Source organism: Pleurodeles waltl, chromosome 4_1, assembly GCF_031143425.1.
Source record: "Pleurodeles waltl isolate 20211129_DDA chromosome 4_1, aPleWal1.hap1.20221129, whole genome shotgun sequence".
In the NCBI taxonomy this organism is placed as follows: Eukaryota; Metazoa; Chordata; class Amphibia; order Caudata; family Salamandridae; genus Pleurodeles; species Pleurodeles waltl.
Window position 1 is genome coordinate 372688223 of NC_090442.1, and position 25898 is coordinate 372714120.

At 42.0% G+C, this 25898-nt stretch overlaps 1 protein-coding gene across 4 annotated transcripts in view; it reads right to left on the reverse strand.

Moving 5' to 3' along the window:
* ABCC9 (ATP binding cassette subfamily C member 9) overlaps nucleotides 1–25898 on the reverse strand; it is an 843291-nt gene that overhangs the window by 670349 nt on the left and 147044 nt on the right. For all 4 annotated transcript variants that reach the window (XM_069228541.1, XM_069228540.1, XM_069228543.1 and 1 more), the window contains exons 8-13: nucleotides 21313–21498; nucleotides 5705–5860; nucleotides 4201–4335; nucleotides 3075–3237; nucleotides 1432–1472; nucleotides 513–655 (exon numbers count right to left, since the gene is read on the reverse strand). In XM_069228541.1, coding sequence (XP_069084642.1) covers nucleotides 513–655; nucleotides 1432–1472; nucleotides 3075–3237; nucleotides 4201–4335; nucleotides 5705–5860; nucleotides 21313–21498 — 824 coding nt within the window. The remainder of the gene's footprint in view (nucleotides 1–512; nucleotides 656–1431; nucleotides 1473–3074; nucleotides 3238–4200; nucleotides 4336–5704; nucleotides 5861–21312; nucleotides 21499–25898) is intronic.

Consider the following 25898-nt stretch of genomic DNA (forward strand, 5'->3'; position numbering starts at 1 on the left):
GTACCTTTTTAAAAGGATCCTCTTGGGTACAGCACCTCAACCACGTCCATAACCACCCCTTCCTAACATAGGTAGGATCTTGAGATCACACCAATGCCACCTATGCATCAGCATAGTCTGTATCACAGAAAGATCCAACTTCGGTAACACAGTAGTTTCCCCGGGGTGCAAAAAGCCGGCATATGTGCCTGTTGTGCCCCAAGGGACACTTTTCATAACACTGCCCGAGGTCTTGGGTATATCAACTGAGTCTGGAAACCTTTCCAGGTCACTGCCACAAATCACGGTTTTCTTCCATTTACTTATTCATTGAATTGGTAGCATATGTTGTATATATCAGAAAAGAAGCATTTTCGTTTCCCTCCACACATCACACAGCCTGTTGCAAAGAGACTTAAACCAAAACCTAGGACACAAGCACATTAGAGTGAAAACGATTACGTCTTTTATTACCTATGTCATTGCCTTTGTTGTCAGTATTGTCTAGCAGGAAAAGGAATGGTTTTAAGTACCTCACTAGAGCTTTGACTGCAAATCTGACGACGGTGGAAAGCAGGAACAGTGGTGTGACCAGGATGTGGAACAGAGACAAAGATGCAAAGGCGTTTGCTGGCGTTAATGGTTTTGTGTTTACATAGGCATGGGTAACAAATGTCTACGGAACAAATGAAAATATATTAAATGATATTCCAAAAGTCAATCATGAGCACACATAAAAATACCATTATGTTTAGATGCACCTAAAACTCAGGAGTCTGTAAAAGTCCCTCATTACGAGTGGGCAAAGCAATTCAATGGGCCTGCAACAAGATCTACAGGGGGCATCCGAATTATAAATTAAGTTTGTTTCACACGCAGGTAGAAGCCGAAGTGTTCATCTGAAACACTTGGGAAAACATGCGGAAATCGGCATGGAAACACCAATTTCTGCACTGGATTCCCACGTGTAATCCTCGTTATTTCCAACCCTCGAAATTACCGGGACCCCCAGTATGTAGCCGTAATTCTATCTTTTTAGTAACAACCTCTAAATGAGGGGGCAAAAGTACTGCCAATGAATCGACACAAATGTTATTTGTTTTGTGTGTTGTATTAGCACAAAGGTCTAAAAGACTTCCTTGGTCTGCAGTTCTCTGCAACTTCCCTTTGCCATAGGACAGCTCTCTCTTTTCGACCTCTGTCCTGGGATGTTTATAAGGTTACTACTGTTTTCGCCCCAACCTTACCCAACAAAATGCATTTCACACCGTTTCATAATCTGGGTGACAACCAGCAGGCCAGCCATACACGCTTTTACATACCTTATGAGCGCTGGTTTTTGATAATCTACATGAGCACGTAGTTTTTTCCACAAAGGTTGGGTTATTTTTTCATTTTATTGCACAAAAATGCAAAGTAACAAGTATTATAACAAAATGTAAGGGGACTTACTGCAAGGACTGCTGCGATTGGAATTGCTGCATTCATAAAAACTACAGAAAAGAGTTCACAAAGTAAGTTAGAGTATTTAAGCATTTCAAACATGTTCTTCAAAAGTCGATAAATATTTTTCCTAAAGACATTTCGATAACGTGCATCACATTTAAATTAAAATATAGAATAAATGAGTATCAAAGGTCTGGTGTATCCATGTAAAGCTTACTCCTTGGTGAGTCTTTATGGTATACAAACTTTGTGGCGCATCCATCATACTTGCCAATGGGCATTTCGCTGCCTCCACTGCAGTACCTGATGAAACAGAGCTGCAGTTGTAAGTGTTGAAATGCCCGAAGGCAGGGTGGGAAGGGAATGGGGCATAGGCATCATTTAGGGGTCGCACCTGTGACCCCTGGCTAGCCCCTGGCGACCCCTGCCACTCATTTTGAGACCCTGGCCTCAGAAGTTGCAAACTCAGTGCCAGGAACACATAGGCAGCTTGTCCTTAGTCCCTACAGCTGTCGCTGTGGCTCCACTCTGTTTTCTATAATTTTTTTAGTGCACTAATAGTCAATAATATTTTATTATTCAATATTAGTGTAATAAAACATGATGTATAATTGGTTGGAATATGACCTTCCCTTGCAGCTGAAGTAAGTAAAAATGGTTTCAAATGTATGTTGTGTGTGTGCTTGCAGGTTAGTGTGTATTTACATAAGAGAGAAAGTGTGTGTGTAAGTGTGACTGTGTGTGCAAGTGTAAATGTGTATGTGTAAGCATGTGAGTGAAATTGAAATTCAAAGGGCGTGTGATGTCACTTCCGCCACCCCTGGCATTTTGGTGAATTGACGTTCATGGACTGGGGGCATGCAGGAGCAGCTCTTTGTTAAAAAAGAGAAAGCAGCAATCACAGTGGGGTAAACACCAGCGTCCAGAGTGAGTTGCTGTTTTCCATGTGGTGAAATGTCCACAGTCGGATGTCTACAAGTCACTCTTTTATACTAGCGTATTCTTGTTTAACCACATGGCTCAATGGAACTAACTTTTTCACATCCTCTTAGAAGCGAAAGTCTCACAGGATAGTTCACTTTTTTCATCCTCCTTCAACTGCCAACAGCTTTATTAGCAGTGCTTAAAAAGTTCTAGTGTATCCCTAGCAGGAGGTATGAGTAGAAATACTCATGCTAAATGCGGACTTGCAGTTGATGATTCTTCAGTAACAGAGGCAGGTCAGCAGGAGTACAGGACTTTTTATCTTATTCAGAAATGTTAGGAAACATGTTGTTCTTCGCCACACTACCAGCATTGTCAAAATACAAACTTTCAATTAAGTGTGTATATATGGAACTAGGTTTTTCATATTTACCACACAGGTTTATGGGTCATCACCTCCTAACGGAATGTATCCACGCATAAATTACAGTTGTATTTGATTGCTTGAAGTTGCAAGTCAACGTTTCTGGTTCTGTAGTCTTGTCATCAAACAATCAAACTTTTGAAACTATAGCACTGGCTTTTATTAGGTACGCTCACAGTACACCCACAAATCCAAAATGTGAGTTTACTCAGTAAACATGATCCCTCCTGTTTGAACAAGCTCCCATAATCACATTTTATGTATTTTACAATGTATTCCCTCATAAAGTATATTTTCTTACTTGAAAGAGATGTGTGAAGCGCGAAGGTTTTGAGACTTTTCAGTTCCTTCATTCGTGTTTCTTCCACGCTGGCACAGAAAATGTGTTCCCAGGCATACAATTTCAAAAGTTTGATGCCTTTCAGGATCTCGTTGGTTTTCTTTAATCTCTCAGTAGAGTAGTCCTTTGTGGGTAGGAAAAACACAATACAGTAAAGATACACCAAACAACAACAAATGAACATTAACCCATAACCTATACCTTGACTACATACACCAGCTGCCGCTCGATATCGATCTTTTAATTTTTATCTGTTTGCTTTACATGTACCAGGTCATAACTCAATGTGATCACTGTTTGCCTGATTATTACAACTTTATGTAGGATCCAAAATTTCAGTGGAATTTTCTTATGATTGTTTTTTGTTTCAATTACATGTTTATCTTTCCGTATAAGTTAGATTGCCAGCACCGTTTATTTTCAATTACAAATGAGTCTCATTGTAAAAGCTCAAGCACCCACTTTGAGCTTAGCTCTGAAGCACACCCTCTTTGCAATTGTTCAACTCCTCAGGACTTCAGTCTGCCTTTAAATGCCTTGGAAATAAGTTATATCATTTCAAACAGTTAAAAACTGCATAATGTACATTCAGTAATTACACTGTTGACTATGTTCTATTTGCAAGTCCTGAATGGATACGATCTTGCAATCATGATAGAGAGCATGTGTAGCATAAAAATAAAAAATGAAAAAATGATGGCAGGTGGCTATAGTTGGAGGCTACTAATGTAGGACATTAGAACACGCATGCCATACTTCCATTGACCTGTAGAAAGAAATATACAGGAAAACATCTACGTAGTCTTGGAAATTCACCTAACCCCTTTGCATCTCTAAAGTTGCAGTTTCAATGTTACTGTATTTAAACTTTGGACAAGCGCTTAGCCAAAGAGAAGGCAGGCAAAAACTTGTTATCTCTCGTAAAAAGAATTGGGAATATAAACATTTTCACAGAAAAATGTAAGGATAGCATCCTAAGCACATTGGAAGAACTACGTCTGCTTGCATTATCTTCATTATATACTAGGAATATTACATGGATAAGATCATTGCTAACAATCATTAGTAGCCTGAAGATTTTACTTACAAGGGTGCTCTTCTGAGCATCAGCCAGTTTTGTAGCTATAAAATACTGAATCGGAGCGAGCAGTACGATAACAGCCGCACCCACAAGCGCACTGACGTCCAGCAACTTATAGAGAAGAATCACTCCCATTGTAATCTAAAGGAAAACAAAGATGTAACTTAATGTGACCCAGTCAGCTCAGCATTGAAACGATTTATACATTGACTACACTCTACCATTTCAAGGTAAGGCCAAGGAAAGAACAAGCCTAATTGGGGAGTACAAAGAAGACACTATAACACTCTATATGAATGGACTGGATTTCTCGTGGTTAAGTCTGCTACCTGGATGGTACCTCGGGTACTGGGGGAAGTGGTGGGTAGCAGGTTGAAGGGGATAAAAGATGGAAACTTGAGGTTCTCTGGAGAAATGTGGAATTACCGAGAATCAGGAGTTCTAGGTCCAGCCCGCTCTAATTCAGAAATTGAATCCAAAGCCGGAAACCAAACAGATCAGCAGCATTACCTAAATACCATGCAATTCTTTAGGAGTTAGCTTCAACTACACGCATGGAAGAGTTTTAGTTGCATAATTTCGCAAGAAAACAGCAAAGTCCAGAAATTACATTTTACTGCTTTAATGTTATATCTAAAATGTGAATTTAATCAGACTTCTTCTTCCTTGACAGATCTGTCTAGTTTTTGAACTGCTATCATGGGTTTTACCTAGAATATAAACAATATGGGTACATTAGGAGATAAAGAAGAGAATAGTAGAGAGAGCATCAAAACACTTTTTAAATTATTGATCTTTTTTTAATAGAATGGCAAGAGAAAACGTTCACCTTTTTGTCTCACTATCGCTTCCCAAGAACGTAGTATTCAATCAACATTTCTTCATTATTGTGGCATTATTTATCACATCTAATGAATAAAAATACCGTGCATTCCCTTATATATTGGATGCGATTCATATGGCATTACGTGTTTTGGCCTCAAAAAGGGCATAACTGGCACTTTTTGGTGCATACCGCTCCAATATCTACATCTCCTTATTAACATGGTCTTTGTCTCTCAGTACATTTTGACAGATTAACTTGCCGAAATGGGTAAAAAAATCTTTCTGATTTTTCAGACGTACCATACGTCCAAGTTCTGTTGAAACATAGTTTTGCATGGTGGTGGAAATGTAATGAGGCACTCAAAATTAAGGCCTAAATTGGGTAGGTAGGTGGGATTTTAACAGCACAGATGCAATGTACTGTGTAAAACAACATCTAATTGAAATACCTGGTTGAAAATTGTCTCATAGTGAAGGCCTAATTTAAGTCTTGTGGGGCTTGCAATTGATTTGGGCTAATCTTTACACATCAGTACAACAATAATTTCCAAGCATGGCTTTGCAAACATTTCAAAGTGATTCATTATCAATGCTGGTCCCTTGTCAGCCTCACATAACTGTAGATAGATTTCTTCTGGCTTTTAATTACGGTTTAAAAAAAGGAACCCTTAATTTGATGCTATACCTGAACAGGCATTGCCCACAGATTGGGGCAAAGAAACAAGAACCACATCAGTTGATTTGTTTCTATTGCAACCAGGTTGTTGATCTGGCCCAATGTCATCTCTCCCATGGACATGTTCGATGTAGAAAGTTTCAGGATCTTATTATATATCATCGCCTGAAATCAATGTTTGACAGTTTTAATCAATCAGACATTGTAGAGAATAAAATGATCATCATGAACATAACGTTCTGTAACACTCATATAGTGAAATCATATAGTGCTTCCTCAAGAATACAAATTATTAATAAAAACGGTATTGTATTTGATAAATAAAGCTGTGGTAATATATAAGGAAAAACAATAAATTCTCGAATGTTACAGCTAGAAATCAATACAATCAGTTGCATAAAAGCAACAAATAAGTAAAATAAGCATAATTCAAGGATACTAAGTTGCTGGGGCATGATCAGCGACTGAGCAAGAAGGCTGAAATCTAGAAGAGCTCTCTGTGGTGAGGCCCTGTCCTCAAAATACCCTCACAAAGATCCAAACACTAGTGCTTAAATGGGTGGCAACACTTGGGGAATGGATCATCATCACCCTGATAATGTCAGCAAAGGGTTGACAAGAGACAGCTGATTGGAAAGCCTGCAGCACTACCCTTCCCACTTCAACTGGGGAGATATATGAGAGGTGGTTGACTGGGTGGAAGACAAAGCTGGGAGAGGAGCAGAAGTCCAGCAGAGCACAATAGAGTAGCTGGCGCTTCAGGTTCACCCCGCCTTCACCCCTCCAGTCCCTGGGAGGCAACATTGGCTGGGGGAAAGGCAAAGGAATAGACAATCGGGAAGGAGCCCCCTGGGGGAAGTGAAAGGCTGCGACAAAGTGGTTGGGGCAGTGAATCTGTGTCAGCTTGTTCCTCTACTTCATATCCCCTTATAATCATGTAGGTCCTTCCAAGCCTATCTGCTTCAAAGGCTGGCTGACTGGGGTATACATAGTGCAGTCAACAAAGGAAGCAATTGAAACAAGCTGCAAAGCAGTAGCAAACTGATGGAAAGCTGAAAGGGGAGAGTGGAGGTTTGGAGGGACGTGACAAATAAACAGGTATTTTCAGAGTTTTCCCTAATTATCCTTGCAACTCCGAAAGGAGGAAGAAAATGGAGAGTGAAGTGCTGCAATGAGGGGGTCAGGGATGAACAGTGAAGACTTCTCTGCCATTTCAGCCATGCTGGTTGACCAATTGCCACCCTTCCCTTCCCATGTGTGACACATAGTTATAATAGCCAGGGAGTTTTACTATGAAGATGTCCTCCTACAGGTGGCCAGATGACTGGGTCCCACAGAGTATGAGAAATCAAAACTTCTCAACTTCCCTTCCCTGACTTCACAATGAATGTACAAAGTCAAAGTGGGAGCCTTTTATCTGTGGTAGCAGAGGTTTGTTAAGAGGTTTGCTAATTTTATTGCCACTTGATTGTCCATGGAGTTGCAGGAGGGGTTGATAATCAGTCTGGAGGGTGGCAGATAGGCGGTGGATAAGTTAGTAACATTGTTGTCACATCTGACAGCATCTAAATATTGTCTCCTGGAATGTCAGCAGATTAGGCTGCAAGGTAAACAAGAATTTTCAAAGCAACTGGTCTCGCATTTGCTCGAGTTAGAGCTATTAGCTTTGTAAACTCCTAATCGGACTTCTCTTGCCACACGCGATCGCAATGCGTTTTTTTTTTCTTTTCATTTGTGTGGCAAGAAAAGTCCAGTTAGGAGTTTACAACGCTAATAGCTGTAACTCAAGCAAATGTGAGGCCGGTTGCTATTAGCTTTGTAAACTCCTAACCGGACTTTTCTTGCCACACAAACGGAAAAAAAAAACACAGCGCGATCGTCTTTTGATTTGTGTGGCAAGAAAAGTCCAGTTAGGAGTCTACAATGCTAATAGCTCTAACTCGAGCAAATGCGAGACCCGTTGCTATTAGCTTTGGAAACTCCTAACCGGACATTTCTTGCCACACAAATGAAAAGAAAAACGCAGCGCGATCGCACTATGTAAACCCCAGCGCAATCGCGCTGCGTTTTTTTTCTTTTAATTTGTGTGGCAAGAAAAGTCCAGTTAGGAGTTTACAACGCTAATAGCTCTAACTCGAGCAAATGCGAGACCCGTTGCGCCGATCAGCGAACACAGGGAAGAAAACAATAAGCTGTAGAGCTCAACTCGCAAAAACACATGGGTCATGTTTTGTGACCTTTAAAAAATAAGCACGAGAAACGAAATCATGTTTACACAACATAAAAAAACAGTGAGGGGAGAGCAAGCTTGCCCTGGAAAAGCCCCCCTCTGTTTTATTATGTTTGCAAATGGAGGTGGTGGGGAGGAGGGACTGAACAAGCACCCACAGTGTTGAAGTGAAACAGGCAAATGCTAAAAAAGGTATCTTACAGAAGAGATAAACAGAACATAGCGTAATTACACAGTACTTTGTGCTGCTCCCAAAATGAAAAAAGGCAGGACAAAGAGGCAGAACTGACCACTAGCAAGCAAGGATTTTTGAAGGACACTACAACTAACAAATGAAAATGCTGGAACTCACTCTATAGTATGCTTAAAAGTATACAGCAGGTCGAACGCTGACGCTCGACCTAAAAAGGAGTGGTGATGCAAATGTTGAAAGGGCATTGAGCCTATATCACCTTCCTATACGAGATGCATCTCAGGAACACATACTGTAGAGTGCTGGGACAGGTAAGCTACACTTTAATGGAACACATGGGCTTTATATCAAATTCCAGGGAAGTAGCAATCATGGAAAGGGCTCAACACTGTTCATATCAGAAAATATCTGAAGGGAACATCAGTGTTGCTACACAATCATATGGGGTACATGGAATGGGGAAAGGCTTGGTTTATGAAATGTGAAATGTAATGGATAATATCAGCCTTTTCATGGTACAAGTGCCAGGGAGCATGGAGTTGGTAAGTGGCAGTTTGCATGGTGCTGTTAGAGAGTGTTGATAGATCACAGACCAAAAGAAAATGTGTTGACACCTGTTTACAGAGGATCTTCTGAACTCTAGGACTAGAGGACATTTGGAGGACTCAACACCCTAGCACTAGACAATTCACATACTACCCAGGATGTAATAAAGCATTCTTCCCAGATTGATTATCTTATTGTATGGAATACTCATTATCCATCTGTACATGTATGTATATATATATATATATATATATATATATATATATATATATATATGAACACCAGGTTTTTGACCAGGGGAGTGTCTGCTCACACTCCTATATGGAGAGAGAACAGCCCCAGGACCGACTGCCATTCATGGATGGTGGACGTCCACATGGATATTACAGGACAAATCAGTGGCTGACAAATTATACTAGATCACATTAAAATATTTCCTAGAGGATCAGTGAATTTGGAAGATTATAAGGAAGTAATCTGTGGGGAAGAAACTTCAGGCACCCAGCTCTAGAAAAGACCAAAAGACCAGGATACATAAGGCCACCAAGGTAGAAATGTCAGTGAAATAGCCAAGGACAACACCAACATAGCCTGCACTTTCAGCAAATATTCTCAGTCAAGGTACGTTTCACAATAAAAGCATAGTTTTAGTGGATTGGGAGAGTTGTGTCTGACCTGCCACTTTCCAGACTTGTAACTTCCAGAATTGCTAAAGAAGAGAAAGAACTATACACAGTTAACTATGCAACAAATTAGCTGCCATTTGAAAAAGCCCCAGACTGAATGGTTTACAAATAAACAGATTTAATATAAAAGCTAGCAAATTAACTCAGCTGCGGCCAATGCCACCGAAAGAAATAGGCATTTAGCTACTGCAGTGATAATACAAAAACAGGGGAAACCCAAAAATGAATGTTCATCATAAAGGCCCATATCAAATGCAGAGCTTAATATACTTGCAAATTCCCTGTCCTGAGCAAAGTTGTGCAGGAATGTGTATTCTCTGACCAACTGGAGTTCGTACTTAAAAAATGGATAATGAAGCTGAATCTGAGGCTTCTAAATGGTTGTACTGAATACACTGAAAATACTGCAGAACTTGCAGTAGTAATGTCTTTATGTAAGAAACTGGGTTAATGGTTACAGTAGATGGAAGTCCCACTCAGACAACAACCTTCTCAGGGTGAACCAAAATAAATCACTAAATTAACATTTGCTTATCCCTCTGGTAACTTTGCACATAATAGTCCGGCTTAACTTACTTTTTAAACAGTACACACACAGTAATAAAGTGAAAATACAACACAAAATATTCCAAACCAATTTAGAAAAATTGAGTGAATTATATTCAATAAATAATGATACCAGAAGAACACAAAAACAATCAGTAAAACTGGGGATATTTAGTTTGAATTTTTTAGTGAAAATACCACATAAGAGCACAAAGTGCATCTCCCAGTCATTTGGTGGTGCTAGACCGGGGGAAGGTCATAAGTTTAGGCCAACCGTGATGGAGCATAGGCTTGTTAAAGGGACTGGGCTAATCCAGCTGAACATGTTACCTTCTGAAACTCTGGCACAAAGAGTTCTGTTTGAAGTGGAAGCGGAAAAGAGGAGCAGAGAGAGCGTTGAGGATGGTCTTTGCTGTAGCACAAAGAGCAGGCCACATAGCAGAGGCTGTCATCAATGTAGTGTGCACAGCTTATCGGGTGTCCCAGAAGGTTGTTGCTGGACTTTTGCGTTGGCAGTCACTGTGGGCTGTTGCTGCTGGAGCATGAAGTGTAAATCTAGTATTGCTAGTCACTGCTGATGGTCACTGTAGTGTGAAGTGTCGACTTGCATGCATCAGAGGCTCAGTGAAAAACTGACACATTCGGGGCTTCAAACAGTTTAAAACTTCAGAATGTCACCTTACCTATTAGGGGGACCTCGCCTGATGCCAGCCAAATGTCCAAGACCTGGGAAGGCATCAAGTGGGGATCAGGACCTCACTCCAGCAGAGGCCAGCAGGGCTCAGTCAGGTCCAGTTGCAGAGCCATGCAGGTCCAGTGCAGCAGGTCAGTCAGGTAGTTGCAAAGAGGCCTCTGGAGCTTGTTGAGTCCCTGTAGTTCAGACAGCAGGTCAGCCAACTGACCCATGGAGTCATTCTGGTTAACCTGGAATGAGGTGAGCAGGTCCATTCTTCCTTTTCAGAAAGCACAGCAGTCCCCAAGCAGCAGGGCAGTCCTCTGGCAGCAACAGGGCAGTCCTCTGGTAGCAGCAGGGTAGTTCTTCTGTAATACCCACAGGCCCATAAGTGTACTGAAGAGTGGCTTTGGAGGTCCAATATTTATTCCTATAGCCAGCCTTTGTATAGGGGAATTCCCTGTCCTTCCCCCAAATCTGGTTCTGGAAAGTCCTTCCCTGCCAAGGCTCTAAACTGTCAGGGGTGACAAAAGACATAGCAGCCTAGTGTCATCTTTCTTTGTATTTGCACGAGGCAAAGCCCTTCGAAGTGTACAGCTCCTCTCAGTCATCCTACAAGGATGGCCCAATCTGTCCATGCCTAAGCCCCCTTTGCATGTGGAAGCAATACACAGCCCCCAAAAGCTGAGCCATTCAGTCATGGGACTAGGACTCTGGCAGAAGAACCAAATTGTCAGGACAAGAAAATGCCAGCTTTCTAAATGTGACATTTTAAGAATTGTGGACATGAGCACCTAAACACACATATCCTACTGTTTAAATTCAATGCACCCTACCCTCGTAGACTTTAGGGCCTACCTTCAGGTGACTTTAAACAATTAAAAAGGAAGGTTGAGTCCTGGCAAGAGGTTTATTTTGCCAGACCAAAATGACAGTTTAAAACAAAAACGACGACCTGCAGTGGCAGGCCTGAGACATGTTTTAAAAGGCTACTTTAGTGGCTGCAGGCCTACTAGTAGCATTTAATGTACAGGCCCTGGGTACTTATCTGTTATAAGACTAGAGACTTACAAGTAAATTAAATGCACCAATCAGGTGGATGCCAATCAAACCATGTCAATCAATAAATCAATTGTACCATGTTTTAAGGAGAGAGCAAAAGCACTTTACCACCGGTTAGCAGGGAAAACATGCACAGAGGTCTAATGCAAACAAAAACGGGTGCAGTAACAGAAGGAAAAAACCTGTGGAAGATTCTGAAAAAAGGGCCAATTCCAAAACTACAGATGCAACCAAAGCCTTTGAATCCATTGAATGGCTACACATGTTTGCAGGTTTCAACAAAATGGGTTTTGGACCAATATATTTCTCATAACAAGGGTAATTTATCTGTGACAGGATGTTGGCTCAAGTCAGAGTAAATGAGGTACTGTCAGACTTATTCTGATGTGAGACATGTCTCAGACAGTAATGCCCCCTGTATTTCATGAAAACTTGCCCTATTGTTGAAGGAAGGGCATTGATTAAAGACAGAGTTGGAAAGGAGGATGGGATGAGTAAAGTTCACTCTCTGTTGGTTGTATCTTTCTTTATATTGCTCAGCTTGAGTACACCATACCCAGACTACAACAGATGATCAGAACTTTGGATTTCTGATTTAGGGATCAGCTAAAACAAATATGTGCCCTATTCAGTAGGGGATTGGTCCCAGAGCTTATATCACAACTTCCCAGTAAAAATAAACCAGAAAGGTTTTCAGTATCACAGTATATATAATATTTGACTTGCCTATATTGTTTGCTCTGTTTGATGAATCTTCACAAAATATTCCAAACAAAGGGGGTCATTCTGACCCCGGCGGGCGGCAGGAGCCGCCTGCCTGGAGGGAACCGCCGAATGACCGTACCGCAGTCAAAAGACCGCGGCGGCCATTCTGGCTTTCCCGCTGGGCCGGCGGGCGACCGCCAGAAGGCCGCCCGCCGGCCCAGCGGGAAACCCCCCTCAACAATGAAGCCGGCTCCGAATGGAGCCGGCGGAGTTGTAGGGGTGCTACGGGTGCAGTGGCACCCGTCGCGATTTTCAGTGTCTGCAAAGCAGACACTGAAAATCTTTATGGGGCCCTGTTAGGGGGCCCCTGCACTGCCCATGCCAGTGGCATGGGCAGTGCAGGGGCCCCCAGGGGCCCCACGACACCTGTTCCCGCCATCCTGTTCCTGGCGGTAAAAACCGCCAGGAACAGGATGGCGGAAGGGGGTCGGAATCCCCATGGCGGCGATGCAAGCAGCGCCGCCATGGAGGATTCCCTGGGCCAGGGGTAAACCGGCGGGAAACCGCCGGTTGCCCTTTTCTGACCGCGGCTTTACCGCCGCGGTCAGAATGGCCCAGGAAGCACCGCCAGCCTGTTGGCGGTGCTTCCACGGTCCCCGGGTCGGAATGACCGCCAAAGTATGCTAAAGAATCTTGTTGTGCATGGCAAGTTTCAGGGTGATCTGTCAAGCGGGCTAAGGAAAAATGGGAAGTCAAAAAAAGTGTATTTCCCATTTTAATTTCCATAGGAGTTTTGAACGTGACTACACAAGCCACTCAATAGTATTACACCACATTTGGCAGAAAGATAGCTTTTGGTACGAAGATTACTCTTTTTGTTAGTTGGTGTAAATCTGCCTGGTACTTTAGGAGAAATTAAAGGAAAAACTAATTTGTATATGAAGAGGCGCAAAGGCTTTGCAAATCCACCCCCTGTCCTGCAAGGATCCGATTGGCTGCCAACACTTCAACCAAAAAAAATGAAAAGGGGGTAGGGTACTGTTGCCCTACCTCCCTAGCCTTGGTGCAAGGGTCCCCCAAGGGGACCCCTGCACGGCTTAAAAGTATTTTATTTTAAATCATGGTGAAAATCACATCAAATCCATTAATTCTGCTTCAATTTTAAAGAAAAGCAAGCACAGTCTCACTTTCATTTTTTTTTCCTCTGGGTGGGCCAGGACCCGGGGGCATACCATAAAAATAGGAGGGGGGCACACTGGGCACTTATGAAAGCCTCAGGGATGCCACCTCCTGAGGGCACAGACTAATATATGCAGGGCCCCCCTGCAACCTCAACGACCGCCACCTCTCTGGGGAAAATCTCATTAAAATAATGTGGGGGCCCGCACAGTCCCTCCCAGTCCCGGAGACCGCCACCTCCCCATGGCTAATCGCTACAAATAAAAGTGGGGGGCCTGCATGTGCCCCCCCCCACAGCCCCGGAAACTACCATCTCCCCAGGCCACCTAAAAATATGAATGCCATGTGCCAGCTGGCCCCCCTGAAGCCCTGGGATCTGCTACCCCCCTAGGGCTAAATGTAAACTTTTTGTGGGGGGACCTGCATTGTCCCCCACACAGGCCCGGGGACAGCCACCTCCTTGGGGAAAATCTTGTAAAATAATGCGAGGAAGCCTGCACAGCCCCCTCACAGCCCCCCCACCTCCCCAGGGCTAATCTCTATAAATACATTTTCAATCTATTTCAAGCATCTCCCTGTTTCCAGGAGCAATGCCGGTTGCACAGAATGTGGGGAGCTGGTCCCAAAAAAGGGATCCCAAAAAGGGATCAAAGAGAGAAAGAGAGATTGTTATTGCAATTGTCCCTTCCTGCAACAACTTCAAAGTGTCACACTGGCATGATGTTTGGTTGCAAATGTTAAAGTTATGTTTTGAGGCACAGAGTCTCTTGTAGCTCACTGGTAAAGCTCTTCGACTGTCACTCAGTAAGTTGAAAGTTAAAATTTTAGTATTCATGGTAGTTTGTTTATTTAATAGTGTTTTGAAAGTTAAACATTCCTAGTGATGGAACATTTAAGTCTTTTTGCCATCAAAGTATTTGGGTTGAATGTCTGGAAACTGCATAGCAAGGAGTCACTTGGGGGTTGATGCAGGGTTGAGTGGTTATAGGGGGTTGGCTATAAGGCCTTGTTGCAGGCCAGGCCCTACGGCCAACCTCTGCCGCATACGGCCAGTGGCCGTGCACACTGGTGGCTGGATTAACATATAGTAATTAAAATTACTTTATGTTAAATAAAACCTTGTAATTAACTGAAACCCAAAGGTTACAGGGATGTTACAGTTAGGAAAAACATAGGAATTGACTTAAAAATCCAAAGGTTACAGGGACGTTATAGTTAGGCTCACATTTTGAAAGTACAAAACCATAGAAATTCACCTGTTATAGCTAGCATTATTTCAAGTAACTATAAAGCATGCCCGAAGGTAACTAATACTTGCGCCCCCGCCGTGCACAGTTTTCTAATCAATAATTGTACTGCAAATGTTGCAGTGATATTATCACAATGATGATATAAAACATCATGAGTGCTATGATATCTGGGGTAATTAACAGTGCATTGTAAGGGTATGAGTTATAGTTTCCTTAGGCCATGAGTTATTGTTACTCCTGAATTTCTATGGTTTCTATGGATTTGTGCGAGGAAATTCCAAATCTAACTCTAATTTTTAAGTGAATTTCTATGTTTTTTTAAAGTTCTTTTTCCTAACTATAATATGTTTTTTTTAGTTCTTTTTCCTAACTATAACATCCCTTTAACCTTTGTCTTTTTCAGTGAATATGTATTTCATTTTAATATGGCACATTCTCCTTGTTTGCACAGGGTGCAGCTTTTGGAAGGTGTGCCTGGTGCAAACAAGGAAAATGCACCGTGTGCATAATAATATCAATGGAGTCTTTGTATTAGAACTTCATACCAAATACAGACAGATAGACAGGCAATGATAAAGGTGTGGAGGGCTGCAAATGTATGCCTGGGTTGTGCTACTATGTTGATGAAATGCTCGCCTTTAGAATGTTGCATCCTCATGGAGCCACAACATAGAAAGGCAATAGCACACATACATGTGAAGGCATCAAACAACTTACCAGACGCATTGAGCAGGCTCAGGGACAAATGGGTGGTAGTCCTTGGGGAAAAGGAGGACTTGGATTACAAGGAAGCTTTACAGTGGCAAAGAGAGGTGGCCCGTAGGTGGACTTAGACTATTCCAAATTACGATCCTTCATAATTTACTATACTAGACTCAGAATACATTGTCTGAGGGAGTGTGGCTAGGTAGGGACAACTTTAATTGTGATTGCCCATGGATGGGGCCCTTCTAGGAGGTAGTAAGAACCTGCCTAGAATGGATGCCTGGAGTACACCTGCAAAATGATGGGAATCTCTCAATGTTGGGAGCCTTGGGGGAAATGATATCCCTCCAAAGTTTATAAAGTTGCTGAGCAACTTAGGCCTGATTTTAACATGCCAGGGTGTAGCTCGACAATCGGGAGTAGCCACAGCCCCCCCCTTACTGGAGGAGTGGAAGAAAAATATAGAGCAATGTTAATCACTAGGGGCCATATGTACGAACACTTTTTCCCATAGACACAGAATGGGTAAAAACCTTTGCTACATCTGGCCCTAAATTACTAAAAACATGGACATAAAGAAAGGGGTGGCCCAGAAAATATGATTAGATATGGGCCCCATGGAGGGAATTTTGGGGCATAGACATAGAAGGGTTAATTAAGAAGAGGTGGAGCCCTTATTGATAGATAGCACAGTCATAGATGTTGAAGTATGCTACCTTACACAAGAAATGTCAATCTGAATAATATAATACACTGATTAACATGCAATTAAGGGTAAAATGTGCTCTGACTGTTCACATTTTGTGAAGCATGCTCATTTCAGGGTGTGTTATATTGACAAGGGTAATCTGTGTACGTTAGATTTTTAACTTTCAAATTAATAAATAGTTAACTAAAAATAATACTAAGTTGCTGGTCAAAGAAATCTTTATTTGTGGTTATTCACCTACAGTCTTTGCTCAGCAAAGTTTAAAGCACAGCAGACTGATGAAAGTAAAATCAAGTCTGAATTTAGTTGTATTTCATTCGATAAAACATACAATTGCCAAACAAATGACTAATGTCTGAATATATATTTCCTTTGTTTAAGAAATTAAGATGTAATTTACACAAAATAATCTTTCAATTTCCAGAAATTTGCTTAAGTGTGATAGGGTGGGTACAATCCTGCAGTTGATCCACCCAATGCCCCTTGATGAAACAAACATAGATTATGTCTACTTGTGCCAGAAGACATAGACAATAGTCTTTTAATTAAGCTGCAACCATCATAAACAATGTTTTATATTAGTTATGTCTTCAGTGTGTAGCAAATAAGAATATTACTAAGCAAGGCTTAATGGAAATGTGAAAATGTAACTAATTTGAGGAGTCTTAATTTGAGTCTATGAAGTATTTCGGACAATCTCAAGAGCAGAGTCAGGTAGGGATGAGGCTTATTTATAGCCTGGATGATGGACTATTGTTTATCAGGCTAGCAAAGGACTTAACCTCCACCACCCTTAAAAATGGTAGTGCATTCTCGGTAGGGATGATTGTCAGCCCAGTGGTCTTCTCTGCACGTTGAGAGGAACCATTGTTAATGTGGTTCTCTTCAATGTACAAAATGTTTGGTGGACAGCCACTATTGGTTTTGAGGGCTGTCCTCCAAACTTTTAACATTTTTAGTTTTTCATCCCTGGGAGGTTTCTCCCAAGATGTGGGGTTAGTAGTTTTATTTCTGTCCCTCATCATCAGGTTTTTCATGGTGGACAGAAAAAATAATTGGACTGTCCACACTAGATAGAATCTCCTAGCTGGCGGCATGTCGTTTATCAGTTGCATTGCAGAAGGTGTGTTGCAATTTTCCCTGCACTGCGTTCTGTGCCTGGATTTTCAGTTCTTGTCTGCCAGATTCACCTTTCAAGAGACCAGGGACTGGATAGGGCACCACTTGGCAGGGCAGGAGTCTCAGCAGAAAGTCCAGGTGCTAGCAGGTGAAGTCTTTGATGGCCCTGAGACTTCAACAACAAGAGGCAAGCTCAGTTCAAGCCCTTGGAGATTCTTCTCAAGCAGGAATGCACAACAAAGTCCATTCTTTGTCCCCTTTCACAGGCAGAACCAGCAACTTCAGGATAGCCCAACAAAGCACAGTCACAGGCAGGGGCAGCACTTCTCCTCAGCTCTTCGCTCTTCTCCTTGGCAGAGGTTCCTCTTGATTCCAGAAGTGATCTAATTTTCAGGGGTTTTAGATCCACTACTTATACCCCTTTCTGCATTTGAAGTAGGTGAACTTCCAAGGAAAGTCTCTCTTATTTGTAAGATCCTGCCTTGCCCAGACCAGGCCCCAGACACACATCAGAGGGTTGGAGACTGCATTGTGTGAGGGCAGGCACAGTCCATTCAGGTGTGAGCGACCACTCCTTCCCTCCCTCCCAGCACAGATGGTTCATCAAGCTATGCAGGCTACACCCCAGCGCCCTTAGAGTCACTGTCTAGAGGAGAGGTGCAGACAGCCCAACTGTCAAACTGACCCAGACAGGGAATCCACATACATACAGTCACAGAACGGTTAAAGCAAGAAAATGCCTACTTTCTAAAAGTGGAATTTTCAAACACACAATCTAAAAACAAACTTTACTAAAAGATGTATTTTTAAATTGTGAGTTCAGAGACCCTAAACTCCAAATTTATATCTGCTCCCAAAGGGAATCTGCACTTTAATAATATTTAAAGGTAGCCCCCATGTTAACCTATGAGAGGGATAGACCTTGCACAGTGAAAACCGAATTTGGCAGTATTTCACTGTCAGTACATATAAAACACATTAGCATATGTCCTAATTTAAACATACAGAGCACCCTGCCAATGGGGCAACCTACGGCCTACCTTAGGGGAGCCTTACATGTAAGAAAAAGGAAGGTTCAGGCCTGGCAAGTGGGTACACGTGCCAAGTCGAACTGGCAGTTTAAAACTGCCCACACATACACTGCAGTGGCAGGTCTGAGCCATGTTTACAGGGCTACTAATGTGGTGGCACAACTAGTGCCGCAGGCCCACTAGTAGCATTTGGTTTACAGGCCCTGGGCAGCTCTAGTGCACTGTACTAGGGACTTACTAGTAAATCAAATATGTCAATCATTGAAAGCCAATTACACATACATTTCACATAGGAGCACTTGCACTTTAGCACTGGAGAGCAGTGGTACAGTGCCCAGAGTATCAAAAATTGCAAAAACAAAGTCCAGCACATATCAACCTGGGAAACAGAGGCAAAATGTTAGGGGAGACCTAGCCAAGGATACCAAGTCTAACAATCACATATATGGAAGGAAGGAGAACCTAGTAACAGGTCATAATTATATTTTAAGGAAAAGCTAAATGAATTTCCTCCATGATGATGGAGTCATGTTGCTTAGATAGATAGAAACGTCTTTGCAACATTACCAGGAGAAAAAGACGTGGACCAATCATGAGGCCTCGTGTCTGGTCACTGGTCTTTGTTATTTCTAAGGGCTTTGTTGACTAACTGCTGATGTCAGTCCTTCAAATGTCTAAGATGCTAGATTAATAAGGAGTTCAAACATAAAAATAATGTTTTTAGACTAGTCTAAGTAATTTGAATTTTGATTGCATAATGTCAGAATTGTGCTGGATTTGAACTGCTACTTTATTTCAATTGAAGACGAAAACACACAATCTCTCCAGCAAGCTAAAAAGCACATTTGTTATTGCAGACTCAAGGCATACAGCATAACTTACATGTGTTCTTTTATTTATGCCAATAGTCAGAATAAGATCACACCTAATATAACTAATTTGAAAAGTAAAACAAATAACTTTGGTCTTTAATCAGAGTATTGCACCCAGGAAAGCTCTGGCTTTATAGATAAAAAGGTGATCATACAAAGAAAATAGTAGGCCAGGGTGAAATTTAAATTATGCAGGCATAATTCATGTAGGACCGAAGATTTCACAGAATTCCCGAAATTACACCATTCTTCCACACTGCATAATTGTGCCTCTGTTTGAGACAAAACTGCAGGAACAACATGAACAACCAGAATGTGAGCAGCTGTCTGTAGGTTTGTGGCAATTGGGTTTTGGCAAGTTTTCTTTAGCGTGAAATTTCTGTTTGTGTGAAAAACTGCAGCAAAGGCATATTTCACACTAAAATAGAGTGCTAAATGGCAGACTTTGCATTAATTGCATGGAATTGTGTGCAACTATGCAAAAGCAAATTATGTACATTTTGCACATCCCTGGAAAAGAGCTACGCATTCCTGGAAACAAAGCTGAACATGTTTGAATTATGTCAGGGCTTGACTGAGAACCCAAAGCAGCCCTGGCAAATTTTGTCAGACCAGGCCCCTTAGGGTGCATACCGAGCAAGCCTGACCACTACAGTGGGGGAGTCTACCCCTCACTCAAGAAACTTTGGGAAAATATGGCAAAAACAGTGCATTCTACAACACATTTATATTTATATATACTCAATTTTATTAGTCCTTAAAGCATAGTAAGTGAGGACCTTACAGTCCACCAGGATCCAGCAATCTTTGTTGGGGCTCTTCAATGATTCCCTTACTATCACCCTCTAACAGTGCCTCTCCTCGTTCCATAGTCCCTCTCTCATATGTATTTAGTTTGTTTTATAGCGCCTCTCTTACCAGCGTAGGGTGTTGGAGCACTTTACGTCACAATGAATCATACGTGTGTAAATCAGTGTATAGAAAATTTTACATAAGACAAAGAGGGCTACAAGGTGTAGGATTCACATGCTATCCATACTGGTAGGCATTTTTTAAGAGTGCTTGGTCTGGGGAAGCATAACCCCAGGATTCAGAATGTAACACAATGGTTAGGGTTGGATTGCCTACTAACAATTTATGTCTATCCACACAAACCCCTTTTTTAGAAAAGTTTGGATAATCAAAGACTGGGAAAAAAAAAAAAACTTTCTAACCTGTACTAATGCAGTTTGCATGCAGCTCTTTGATGGCATTTCATAGCTCACTGTGCTAGATTATGATTGTAACTTTTGAACTGCACAATAACAAAAGGATCTCCATGACAAAAACAGTATCTCTTTGAGCTATACACATAAAATACGATTGTGTGATCTGCATAGTACACTCTGATGAGTCAAAACTGCCACTAGACAAAAATCTGCTCTCTCGCCAGCAGGTACATTGATCATCAGAGTTAATTTGGCATTTTTATTGTTGCCTAAAAGTTGTTGAATATACAAGAAACTCTGCAGTGCTTTTAAAACTGCCGCAATGCTACAAAACCAGCCTTCCCATAACAAAAAATGGCCCCCACCCTTCCAGCCTCTCAGGAAACGTCCAATGCTGGGTACCGCGAGTCCGGCCTTGAACGATGTCCTAGTAATGCACTTAAAATACTTTAAAACCCTTTGGACCTTGATAACCCGCAATCCCCGGCAGCAAATATTCCACCGCTTCAATAAGAGTCAAGCAGGTTTAACTGGGAATACAAGGAGTTTACTGGCTTTCTGGCTTAGCCTCAGGTCTGCAGCACAAAGCTACTTACACAACTTTCTATTCCGAAACATTCTGGAGGTTTTATAGGAATCAAAGGAAACTGTTTGTTTACTTACACCACATCTTTTCTCATAAAACAATGCTATTAACAGTTGAGAAGTGAAAGGTATGTATGCATAAAATGAAATTAATGCATTTTGCATTTATATGAAGTTGTAGAGATTGTGATACAGCATAGTTTTAGAATAATGTACATGTTTTTACTAACAGGGTTATTTTACCAAACAGAGGTATGAAAAGGTTTGAGGTATGCTTTTATATTTTCCTAAAACAAAACATAAACCGTTGGTACTCACCAGTAAGGCACCACGCAGGTTGATGCCAGTTTCTATAGTGACATAGTATGATGCTTGTAAAAATGTTCTTTGTAATATAAGTGCAAGGAAGAGAAGCACTGCCAAAACATATGCATTCTCTAGGAACTGTTTTGAAGAGAGAAAATAGACACCAATCGTGTCATTTTCTAGTGACGAATTGGTTGCCTGAAAGCAAATCAACAATGAGAACGTTAATAATTTGTTGGGAAACGTTATACTCACAATATGAAAATACACTTTCACTGTGCAAATGTATGCAACATTCTATAAACGTAAGGTAAACTAAACTTTTTTCTTGTTTCAAATTTTAGTTAACCATAATTACATGACCTCAAGTTCACAGCTCACATGTACATGTCTTGGGCGCTGGGATTGCTTTTACAAAGCAGGAGATACAAATGGACAAAGGGCCTTTGTGATGTGATGTGTAATATGTAATAAAAAACATATAGATCCAAGCCAAATTTTAGTGAGCTGCATTAACTCAATGTTACAAACAATCTATAGAAAGATAAGTGAGAGTGATGAAACGTAGACTTTAGGGATGTAATGGTCCCTTCATCCCTTTGGCTGCAAACAGGTAAACATAAAACAAAAATGTAAAAAAGTGACAATAAAGACAGTCTCTTTGTGGGAAGGATACCCTAGTCATATAGCAGTCAAACGTGAAAAAGAGGAAACATGCATAACCAATATAAAATAGTGCAGTAGTATAATAAGATTGTTTGCTAAGCGTCATCATCATGTCAAGACTGTCTATAGAGGCTGTTTGGGCTGGGATGTTGTCATTTACCTCATTTGATGCAAACTGTTTTTCTCTGGTGATGTCACAGGCTTTACAATAGCATTTTAAAACCTCCACCAGGTCAAGATACCTGGAGTCCTACTCTGTAGATCCTCCTCTGCAGGGTGCAGTTGTCTATACCCCAGAACTCATTTAGCTGTCAGGCATCTCTAGTAATACGTGAGCGCTACACACTGAGATTATAAAGTGACTACATTTTCTTCTTCATTAACCCTTTTGAACTCATTTCAACTGGGTACAATTGGTCTAAAAGTCCTTCCAACGAGTGGAAGGAGTTCTTCTCTTACTCATTGGTCTTCAAAACAATTTAGCTACAACAGCAGCCCAGGCCTATGAAAAAGACACCAAACAAAAGTTACAATAATCACATTAGCATGAGACTCCAATGTGCCTGGGAGTCAATCAGGAGACTAACGCCCCTAGTCTCATTAGCAATACATTCTTCTAGTGTGGATTCAGGCAGGCATCGGGACTGTTCTGCTTGGTTTTCTTTAGTAAAGGACGCAGGACCTCTTCACCCTGCCCCTTATCAGGACATTCAGAATAGTTTTGCCTTGTTATGTGTTCCTGTATTTATGCCTCTTCTCAGAAAAGACTAGAAAGAATATTTAGTTCCTTCTGTTCTTCTTCTGGCATGTTCAGCGCGAGGGGTTTCAGTATGGCAGTATAATTTTTTACACAAGTATTTTTAAGCAGTCTGCTCCTAAACCAATCCACGGTTGGCTCTCATGTGCTCTTTTACTGCATTATAACACAATCAAAAGCATCAGAGATGTGGTTTCTGGGTCCATATTTTGAACAGTTGGGTATCGCAGTGCAGAGCTGAGCACCTGCGTTTTTGGAGCAAATAAATGTAACTCTTAGAGGCATATTTATACTCTATTTGCGCCGAATGTGCGTCAAAATTTTTGACGCACAATCGGCGCAAACCCTACCCCATATTTATACTTTGATGTCCGACGCCGCGAGCGTCAAAGTTCCACCATGTGCGCCATTTTTTGGAAGGGGGAACCAGCCTTGCGTTAATTATATGCAAGGTAGGCGTTCCCTTCCAAAAAATGACTTTAAGGCCTGTGCCCCATATTTATACCCTGACGTCATTTTGACGCACAGGAGGGGGCAGACCTTAAAGAACGACGCACAGCCTGATGGGCGCCGTTTTTTAACGCCTGGGTCAGGGCAGGCGTTAAGGGACCTGTGGGCTCAGAAGGAGCCCAGAGGTGCCCTCCCATGCCCCCAGGGACACCCCCTGCCACCCTTGCCCACCCCAGGAGGACACCCAAGAATGGAGGGACCCATCCCAGGGAAGTTGAGGTAAGTTGGGGTAAGTATTTTTTTTGTGGCATAGGGGGGCCTGATTTGGGGCCCACTACATGCCACTATGCCCAATGACCATGCCCAGGGGACATAAGTCCCCTGGGCATGGCCATTGGGCAAGGGGGCATGACTCCTGTCTTTGCTAAGACAGGAGTCATGTCAATGGAGGTTGTGCGTCAAAAACAATGGCGCAAATCGGGTTGAGGCCTGAATTTTGCCTCAGACCTGACTTGCCCCATTTTTTGACGCCCAACCTCCATTTTCCCAGACGCCGGCGCTGCCTGGTGTGAGTCATTTTTTTTGACGCACACCAGTCCGCAGCGCCGGCTAACGTCATTCCATAAATAAAGGCGCCCGCATGGTGCGTTGGAAAGGCGTTAGCCGGTGGTAAATGTTTTGACGCACAACTGCGTTGGCGCAGTTGTGCGTCAAAAAGTATAAATATGGGCCTTAATTTCTTCCAGCTAGTGCATGAACTACATAAAGCACAACCAGGGTTTGTCGCTTTCGGAGAACTCTCAAATTCCAGGACTAATTATGTCCAAAACGTACTACAAACAAGGACCGTCCTTCAGTCATCCCTGTACTGAGACCCGACAACACACGTTTGAAATGCATCAACATATCAAGAGAGGACTGCATGATCTAGAAATAACACAAATTTTACAGTAATATTTGAAACAACGAGGAATGATCAGGGTCCACGGACGGGGTGAGGTGGGGAGGGATGGATGGGGCCCTGGGCACATCACAGCTTAAGCAGCCCGGGCGGGGGAGTGCAGGAAAAGGGGCAGTCCTTATGCTGTGCACAAATTGAGCATTCAGTGCTAACCAGGCACCTAAAAAGGCTTCTGAGCCACCCTTGTATGCCCATGGGAGATAGGAAACTGTTTCTGAAGCTTTAAAGACACATGTATCTGCACTGCAGTGCCTTCATACACCAGCTAGAAACCCATTCTGAGACCCTATGTTCATGATATCATACCAGATCTTCACCAGGAGCATATGTGAAGAACTCCATTATCTTGTAGCACACAGTGAGACCATGTGTTGGCATGAGTGTTGGCACATCTGGGGGTGCATAGTGGAGGCATAAGCCTGAAAGAATAAATACTCTAATCACTGACAGGGGGATCGTTTTTGAATGAAGTGCACTTCATAAGCTCACACATTCTTCTACAAACAGGTATGCTGCAATATTGAACTTAAAACATGCAGGGTGGCACAATGCCATGACAGAATTATGTGTGGCACACACTGAGGGAACATGATTTTTTCACAGCCCCATTCAGTTCTCGGTAAGTCTAATAAATCTCAGACTTGAAAGCATATGCTAAAGGGAGCATACTAACTAATCAGATGTCCAAAGCCCAGATTTAACGGACACATACTGTAGTCACATACTGTAATCTAGGAGTAGCCTTCTTAGGTAATTTGTGCTGTTCTCTAGAACGCTGCACAGCATAGTCAAGCATGAAGCACAACCCAAAGTTCTGGCTCAGCCTGGTAGCTACAGCCCAGAGCAGACAGGCTTAACTTAAGAAAATGTGAAAAGCATTTAGAAGTACCAAAATAGTTAAAAAGTTGAAAACGCAATAAAAATCCTACACAAATGTCTAAAAATAGAGATTAATTTAATGAGCATAAAACCCACCAAAAGCCAAATCTCGGTCTTCTGGTTTCACTTTACCAGGACCAAGGCACTATTAAAGGCTAGCCATGATCAGTCACTGATCGGATACAGAATCCAAGTTTGTTTCAAATTGAAATTTAATCTTCTGATTTAGTGTCTGAAATGAAACTTAAAAATGCTAAGTGGGGAGATATAACAGACTGCGTATGAAAAAGGTCCACAAAATTCCAAATGCATGCCAAATGAAGGTCCTTGCACCAGCTAGATACCTTTGGCACCTTTGCCCGGTGAGGATTTCTACATTCGGACTGAGCCACTATTTTTGAAGTTAAGATTAATCCAACAGGCAAGGTTGCAAGTGGTAGCCAAACAGGGCTCCACAGGGCCAGATAGCCTCTACACGATGTCCTACTGAAACGGATATGCTGCTGCGGAAGAACACCACATGAGAGCATCCTGAATCCTTGCTCCAGCAGCAATGGATCTTCATCAGATTGACTTAGCAGGTTTGTCCCTATTGACCTTAGGTCTTCAGAACCAAAAAGTTTAGAAGACCCAGGTTTCTCTTAGGAGAATGTTGGAAAATGGGTTATTGGTAAGGACAGGTAAGTACCTACACTTAGCAATAGGCCACTAACCTCCACTTAGGTCCAGTTAGGTCTCAATAAATTAAACCCAGCTCAACCCTTGGTAGCTTGGCAACGAGCGACAAGGCTTAACTTAGGAGACATATGTGTAAAGCATTTAAAAATCACAAAACAGTACATAAGTAAAACACAAAACACAATAAAAATCCGACACCAATTTATA